Consider the following 8,527-nt stretch of genomic DNA (forward strand, 5'->3'; position numbering starts at 1 on the left):
TTGGAGACGGAACGGGACTTGCAGCAGAGTCTATTTAAATAGAGTACGCACGACCGCAAACAGAATCTATTTAAAGTTATGCAGGACAGCAAACAGTATTTAAACATCATCATCATAGGCGGTCCCTCGAGCGAGGATGACTTGCTTCCACAAGAGTTCACAGATGTTTCAATGAAGGACCCGATGTTCCAGGTCCTGAACTCCAGTTGAGGGGGGTGGAAGATGCCTGTGGGTGGATTTTTTTAACGTGGGGTGGCCGTTGCACACCAGCCACCACACGGGGCTTGACAGAGCGAGGTCTTGGTCCAGTGGCAAGGGTTAACCAGGGCGACTGGAGACCAGCTCTGCTGCACGGACCTAGTGCGCGCACATATCGCACAGTGTGGGCTGGGCCCGTGCTGCCCCTGGGCCCCTCGCCTCTTCTGGGCCCCATACCCTCGTTTGCCGCTTCTCGGCCACGATCTCTCGCCGCTCCCCTGCTGTACCTGGGCCCTGCCGATGTTCCAACGATGCCCACGCTCCAAACAGATGACGTCGCCCTACCTCGAAGCTGTTGCTTCCCTGGACTAGCTCGCTCTGGAAGCTGCAGTGACATGCTGCTCCAGCTCTCTTTATAGCCCCGACCCGTGGAGGTGTTCTCACGCAGGTCGGGTTAGCCCCAATTTATTTGATCAGTAATTAAACAGTCTACGCGTGGCAGTAGCGTCTAAAAACAGGGTTTACGCAAGACAGGAAACAGTCTATTTAAACAGAGTCTCTGTGCACGACAACAAACAGAGTCTATTTAAACAGAGTCTCTGTGCACGACAACAAACAGAGTCTATTTAAACAGAGTCTCTGTGCACGACAACAAACAGAGTCTATTTAAACAGAGTCTCTGTGCACGACAACAAACAGAGTCTATTTAAACAGAGTCTCTGTGCACGACAACAAACAGAGTCTATTTAAACAGAGTCTCTGTGCACGACAACAAACAGAGTCTATTTAAACAGAGTCTCTGTGCATGACAACAAACAGAGTCTATTTAAACAGAGTCTCTGTGCACGACAACAAACAGAGTCTATTTAAACAGTCCCGATGCACTACAGTAAAAAGAACTCATGAGCAAAGCTGCAAAAACTTCTGCTGATAAACCAGGATTACTACAACAGTGACTACACTTTATTTTTTTTTAAGTACTTCATTGGCTGTAAAGCACTTTGAGACGTCCGGTGGTCGTGAAAGGCGCTATATAAATGTAAGTTTTTTTTATTTCCCAGAATGCAACGAGTGGAGGATCGTTACATAATGCACATTCTCCCAGAAACATCCCCGAACATGTCACAATGAATTACTTTGAAGTACACTGATTGCTATGTAGCATACAACGTATAAGCGATAAACCCGACTGTTAATACTGTAATGCTTTAATTAATACCAGTATGATTATTCATGAATGTTCTCATCTTTATCAAATTATGCAGAACATAGAGGCAAGTCAGCAATTTTGTACTGTATGGGTCACTTAATGAACTGTGAGTTTATAAAAATTGCCAACATTGGGGTATATTTTCCTTTGTTAATGTCCCCTTTACATTCATGCCAACCTTTTCACTAACATTAGCAAATGAAAGAAAATATACCTCTTTTGGTTTCTAAATCAAGGAAAAGAAAAGTATAGATTATGCACGTAGTGACAAGCCCAACTTGCTTTGAGTTTTTTTACTTGCTCATTGGTAATGATTTTCAAAAGGCTGATGTGTGCAGCATTTAAACTTCCAGTGCAATATCAGGCAAGTGCGCTGTAAAAGCTGCACTCTTATCTCAATTTAAGATTAAAGTTTGCATCGGAAAACATGATTATGCTTTTTACCTAACTGTTGTAAATGCAAACAAACAGAAATTATACTGCAAGTCTTGGATATTTATCATAAATCTGATATATGTATAACATATTAATTCTTGCATCTAGCACACACTTGCTTTATGTGCTTACTTTCTGTGTGTTATGATATTTGTCTTGCTTTTAGACCACATTAAGTGTGTCTGTCATGCTTATCAGTCATTCCTTCGGTGTCACGTTTTGTTGTCATCTTAAAAACACTTTAATTTTGAATGTTTTTTTTAAACCAACCTGCTACTTGTACTTACCTGTGATTGGTCGTTTTCCCCATGTGATACATTCCCAACTTTGTCCTGCAGGCTGTGTCTCTGAGAGTTGTGTCCCAGCATAGTGTACCCTGTACAGTAGACACCTCAAGTCACTGTAACTTAGACACCGTTGCGCTACACCTCCCTCCCACACCCTCCACACAATGCCCCCCCACCCTCCCACGCAATATCCTGGGAAAGGCAAAAAACAGAAAGTCTTCGGTCAATTTAAGAAAGTAACTCTCGCAGATCCCTCTGCAGTACTACACTGAATCAAGCAAGCTCCGCAGATCACAATGACTGCCGACACTAAGCTCCAACAACTCACTTACCTTCTATATGTAGCGATGGTTACCACTCGTAGGAACTCATCCACCTCCCTTCCAGTTACTGCAAATACAACTTATTCCAGGGATCGACCTCTATCTGTGAAAAGAAGTGCCCCCCCAGCATCTAACCTGGTTGTACACTTTCGCAACTTGTGCTCGAGTCCACTGGATATCCCTAACTGAAAAGCTCAAATATCCCATCCACGTGGACAGAATCTAATCCTTTTATAACCTTAAAGACTGCAATCATAACTACTCGAACTCTATGCTGTTCCAAAATAAAAAAAAGACCCTAGCTCTCTACTCAAGAGGGAGTTAGATGTGGCCCTTACGGCTAAGGGGATCAGGGGGTATGGAGAGAAGGCGGGAGTGGGGTACTGAGGTGAAGGATCAGCCATGATCATATTGAAGGGCCGAATGGCCCGCTCCTGCACCTAATTTTTCTATGTTTCTGTGCCTAAAACTAATCCCAGTCACTGACAGCAATGGGGTCTCCAGGGGTGATTGACAGGCGTAATTAGCCAATTATCTCCATACTGGGCAGAATCGGCCTTGTTGCAGCCCAAGAAAATGGGTGGCTGGGGGGGGGGGGGGGGGAGGGCAGGGGGCAAGTGAAATTCTTTGCCCCCTGCATCCTCGGGTAACGCTAAGCGAGGTGGGCAGTAGGGAGTAGCAGTAGGCTATACCGAACCACTTTGCAAGCCAAGTTCCCTTTAAGTGGCCGTGCATCTCGCTGGCCCTCCGGGGAAAACTGCGCATGCGCAATATTTTGGATGGACAGCTCAGCCCCTTAAAGGGGCAGCGCGCCATGAAAAAATTAACGTGAACGTTGTTTGTAAGGCTGAATTTTTAATTCTGGAATGTTCCACCTTGGGACGTTCCCATTGGGGGAACGGGTTCAAACGCGCGACAGATACATGTCGGACCACAAGTTCCACGCAGGGTGGTCAATACATGGAATGGGTTCCAAGTAGGGTAGTGTTGTGCAGGCACACATATGCAGAATCGTTTAAGAAACAGTTGAATTGTGTTTTGGGGCAAAGAAAAGATCAGGCTCTTTCTGGGCGGGTGGATTAAGGTGTGGCTCAGTGGGTAGCACTCTCATCTCTGAGTCAGAAGGTCCTGGGTTCGAGTCCCACGTCGGAGACTCGAACACATAAATCCAGGCCGACACTTCCAGGGCAGTGCTGAGGGAGCGCCGCACTGTCGGAGGGGCAGTGCTGAGGGAGTGCCGCACTGTCGGAGGGGCAGTGCTGAGGGAGTGCCGCACTGTCGGAGGGGCAGTGCTGAGGGAGCGCCGCACTGCCGGAGGTGCAATGCTGAGGGAGCGCCGCACTGTCGGAGGTGCCATCTTTCAGATGAGACGTTAAACCGAGGCCCTGTCTACTCTCTCAGGTGGACGTAAAAGATCCTGTGGCAACTATTTCAAAGAAGTACAGGGGAGTTATCCCCGGTGTCCTGGGGCCGATATTTGTCCCATCAACCAATATCACAAAAACAGACTGGGTCATTATCACATCGCTGTTTATGGGAGCTTGCTGTGTGCAAATTGGCTGCCGTGTTTCCTACATTACAACTTTGTTCTCAACCTTCTAACTCCGAGGCGAGAGTGCTACCCAATGCGCTTCCTTGGCAGCCCACAGATCACCAGAGTTGTTGAATGCCCAACACTTGGGTTGCTAATCCAGTGTCGTTAACTACAACAGTACCATCCCCGAACAGGATATTGGTCCGCCGTTAGAGGATTGGATGCCCTCAAAGCAGCCTTTGCCTAATTTGTGCCATACTTTACGCGTGAGCCCGGACCATCAACTGACAATACTATTCGACACTGGAAACCATCACACCATCTCACCCGACCCCAGCAACAAAAACTTGTATTTATATAGCGTCTTTAACATAGTAAAACGTCCCAAGGCGCTTCACAGGAATATTAAAAGACAAAAAATGTAACACCGAGCCACGTAAGGAGAAATTAGGGCAGGTGACCAAAAGCTTGTTCAAAGTAGTAGGTTTTAAGGAACGTCTTGAAGGAGGACAGAGAGGAGGGGAGGTTTAGGCAGGGGGTTCCAGAGCTTGGGGCCCAGGCAACAGAAGGCACAGCCGCCGATGGTTGAACGATGGAAATCAGGGATGCTCAAGAGGGCAGAATTAGAGGAGCGCAGACATCTCGGGGGGGGGGGGGGGTTGTGGGGCTGGAGGAGATTACAGAGATAGGGAGGGGACGAGGGCCATGGAGGGATTTGTAAACACCGAGAATAGTTTGTTACCCTGGAGGGGTGAGTGCATTGAATGTGGGACATTCTGCTCTGTATGGGTCAGCGATATCACTGTGACGAATGGAACGGGCAGAAGAGAGAAGCCTTTATTCATATATTTATCACATTGCTGTGAGTGGGAGCTTGCTGTGCGCAAATTGGCTGCCAAGCTTCCCTGCACCACAACGGTGACACTTCACACCAAAAAACAGTGCTTCATTGGCTGCAAAGTGCTTTGGGACGGTCCTGAGGAGGTGGCAGTCACTATATCAATGCAGGTCTGACTGAGGCGATACCCCAGCACCCATGTCTGCTGCTCAGGGCGGCAGCGCGCGCTGATTGGCTGCTGTCGCTGCCAATCATCCTGACGGCGATCCCGCGTCTGGGAATGACCTCACATCCGGGAGCGGCAGATGAGGTCGTTGCCGTGGATACAAGGGCAACCGTTCCTCGGCTTGAATTCCTCCTTTAGAAAAAAAAAAGAAGTGAATGATTCCGGTAAAGTGGAAATATATCGAGGGGTGGGGATGTCAGTGGTTAAAAAAAAAATACAGTTTAATTTTGGCCTCCGTTTAGCCTGGGGTTAGAGGGCAGAGGTGAGAGGTCGGGTCGGTAACCAGGGGAGACAAGATGGCGGCGGGAGCGGAAGATGGTGGATTGAGTTGAGGGAGTCAGGTAAAGACACCGGGAGGGAGCGCCTCACTGTCGGAGGGGCAGTACTGAGGGAGCGCCGCACTGTCGGAGGGGCAGTACTGAGGGAGCGCCGCACTGTCGGAGGGGCAGTACTGAGGGAGCGCCGCACTGTCGGAGGGGCAGTGCTGAGGGAGCGCCTCACTGTCGGAGGGGCAGTGCTGAGGGAGCGCCTCACTGTCGGAGGGGCAGTACTGAGGGAGTGCCGCACTGTCAGAGGGGCAGTACTGAGGGAGTGCCGCACTGTCGGAGGGGCAGTACTGAGGGAGTGCCGCACTGTCGGAGGGGCAGTATTGAGGGAGTGCCGCACTGTCGGAGGGGCAGTGCTGAGGGAGCGCTGCACTGTCGGAGGGGCAGTACTGAGGGAGCGCTGCACTGTCGGAGGGGCCGTCTTTCGGATGAGACGTTAAACCGAGGCCCCGTCTGCTCTCTCAGGTGGACGTAAAAGATCCCGCGGCCACTATTTCGAAGAAGAGCAGGGGAGTTCTCCCCGGTGTCCTGGGGCCAATATTTATCCCTCAATCAACATAAAAAAACAGATTATCTGGGTCATTATCACATTGCTGTCTGTGGGAGCTTGCTGTGCGCAAATTGGCTGCCGCGTTTCCTCCATTAACTACACATCAAAAAAAGTAGCTCATTGGCTGTAAAGCACTTTGGGGCGTCCGGTGATCGTGAACGGCGCTATATAAATACAAGTCTTTTCTTTCAGTGTAGGTGGGCGCTTGTTCCTCACAATTGCTGAAGATGACGATCAACACAGTCGCCTTCTCATCAAAGATGTACGCCCCTCACAACTACACGGATGAAGACAGCCTCCCCGTTCGGGCAGCCCCCAGGCCCCTGCTCGTGGGGCCAGCCCAGATGGACACCCTTTCGGACCTGGACGTGTCGCTGACGCCAGACAAGATCAGCAAATCCACAGGAATCCTGAAAAAGCGGGAAGGGTCAGACGGGGATGCGGTTAGCGGGAGAGTCCAACGTCGGCAGGTAACTAGAACCATCTCACCCCACCCCCTGGCAAATATTAACGCACTCCTGGTGAACCCCACTCCACCCCTGGAAAATATTAACACACTCCGGAGACCCCCCCCCCTCCCCACCAAATATTAACATGCTGCAGAAGACCCCCCTCACCAAATATTAACACACTCCAGGAGACTCCCCCCCCCCCCCCATCCTCACCAAATATTAACACGCTCCAGGAGACCCCCCCCATCCTCACCAAATATTAACACACTCCAGGAGACCCCCCCCCACCAAATATTAACACACTCCGGGAGAACCCCCTCCCACAGAGATGGATAGATTTTTGGACGCTAATGGAATCGAGGGATATGGGGATCGGCCGGTTAAGTGAAGTTGAGTTTGAAGATCAGCCATGACCTTATTGAATGGTGGGGTAGGCGCCCCGTAAGAGATTAATAACGCCGCAGTAAAAAATGACCTCTAAATCTGATTTTCGGAATGGGGGTTCCCAGCATGGAGTGCCACCTGCCAGCAGTGCATACCAAGAGACTATGGCCGTGTTCCCTCCGATTTCATTCACTGCAGTGGGCGGGCAACGTGGAACGGGCGCCCACAATCTCCCGGTTACGTGTGCCACTAGGCGAGGACCTGGGCCCGGGGTGTGCGTTCGGAGAGTCGGCCCCTGGGCGTTTTGCGAAATGTCCGATTTTTAAAATCCATTTTGCTTTCGGTTGCAGGTTCGCTTTGACACCGGCTCTGAGAGCTGCGGCAAGGAAGCATCAATCCCCTGGGACTCGGGCAGCGGGGAGGCAGGCACGAGCCCGGTAAACCCAGTGGATCCCGAAGTGGGTGCATCCAACGCCCGGCCTCTAACCAACCCGTCCTCCGTTTTCTCCAGCGACCGCCACGGCAAAGGGCCGCTGGCCTGTGGCGAATCGCGGAGGAACGAGCCGGTCAAACCCCCGTGGCAGGGAGGGCTGCTGGGGGGCGCCGAGGACCACGGGGATCGAGGCCTGGCCACCCCTGAGTACAACACCACCCTGGCGCTGGGCCAGGAGCTGCAGCAGCTGAAGGAAGCCGGCTTCGACCCGAAAAGAGCGGCCGCAGAGCGGCTGAAGAGGTCATCGCTGACGCGGCAATGTGTTGAGGGGAAAGTGGCGGAAGGTAAAAGAGCTAATGGGTTGGGGGTCCATGCGGCATAGCTCACTAAACGCCGAACTGATGGAGTGGGGGGGGGAGGGAGGGGAAGAGAGAGAGAGAGAGAGAGAGAGAGAGAGTTTGGGGGGGGGGGAAGGGGAAGAGAGAGAGTTGGGGGGGGGGGGGAGGGAGGGGAAGAGAGAGAGTTGGGGGGGGGAGGGAGGGGAAGAGAGAGAGTTGGGGGGGGGGAGAGTGTTGGGGTGGAGGGGGAGAGAGTGTTGGGGGGGGGAGAGAGTGTTGGGGGGGGAGAGAGAGTTGGGAGGGGGGAAGAGAGAGTTGGGAGGGGGGAAGGGGAGGGGAAGAGAGAGAGTTGGGGGGTGGAGGGAAGAGAGAGAGTTGGGGGGGAAGGGGAGAGAGTTGGGGAGGGGAAGGGAGAGAGTTGGGGGAGGGGAAGGGCGAGAGTTGGGGGGGGGGAGAGAGTTGGGAGGGGGGAAGGGGAGGGGAAGAGAGAGAGTTGGGGGGTGGAGGGAAGAGAGAGAGTTGGGGGGGGGAAGGGGAGGGGAAGGGAGAGAGTTGGGGGAGGGGAAGGGAGAGAGTTGGGGGAGGGGGAGAGAGAGAGAGAGTTGGGGGGAGGGGGAGAGAGAGAGAGAGTTGGGGGAGGGGAAGAGAGAGAGAGTTGGGAGGGGAAGAGAGAGAGTTGGGGTGGGAGGGGAAGAGAGGGAGAGTTGGGGTGGGAGGGGAAGAGAGAGAGAGTTGGGGGGGAGGGGAAGAGAGAGAGTTGGGGGGAGGGGAAGAGAGTGAGTTGGGGGGGAGGGGAAGAGAGAGAGTTGGGGGGGAGGGGAAGAGAGAGAGTTGGGGGGGAGGGGAAGAGAGTGAGTTGGGGGGGAGGGAAGAGTGAGAGTTGGGGGGAGGGGAAGAGTGAGAGTTGGGGGGAGGGGAAGAGTGAGAGTTGGGGGGGAGGGGAAGAGAGAGAGTTGGGGGGGAGGAGAAGAGAGAGAGTTGGGGGAGGGGAAG

At 52.4% G+C, this 8,527-nt stretch overlaps 1 protein-coding gene across 2 annotated transcripts in view; it reads left to right on the forward strand.

The window, feature by feature from the left end:
* Nucleotides 1-4,703: 4,703 nt before the first annotated feature.
* Nucleotides 4,704-8,527, forward strand: part of ppp1r35 (protein phosphatase 1, regulatory subunit 35) — a 12,379-nt gene continuing 8,555 nt past the window's right edge. Inside the window, exons 1-3 of one of the 2 annotated variants that reach the window (XM_070863495.1) lie at nt 4,704-5,392; nt 6,120-6,397; nt 7,114-7,540. In XM_070863495.1, the coding sequence (XP_070719596.1) occupies nt 6,155-6,397; nt 7,114-7,540 (670 nt within the window). In that variant the 5' untranslated portion in view covers nt 4,704-5,392; nt 6,120-6,154. The remainder of the gene's footprint in view (nt 5,393-6,119; nt 6,398-7,113; nt 7,541-8,527) is intronic. The other variant, XM_070863494.1, reaches the window with a different exon arrangement.

Source organism: Pristiophorus japonicus, chromosome 20, assembly GCF_044704955.1.
Source record: "Pristiophorus japonicus isolate sPriJap1 chromosome 20, sPriJap1.hap1, whole genome shotgun sequence".
NCBI classification, from domain to species: domain Eukaryota; kingdom Metazoa; phylum Chordata; class Chondrichthyes; family Pristiophoridae; genus Pristiophorus; species Pristiophorus japonicus.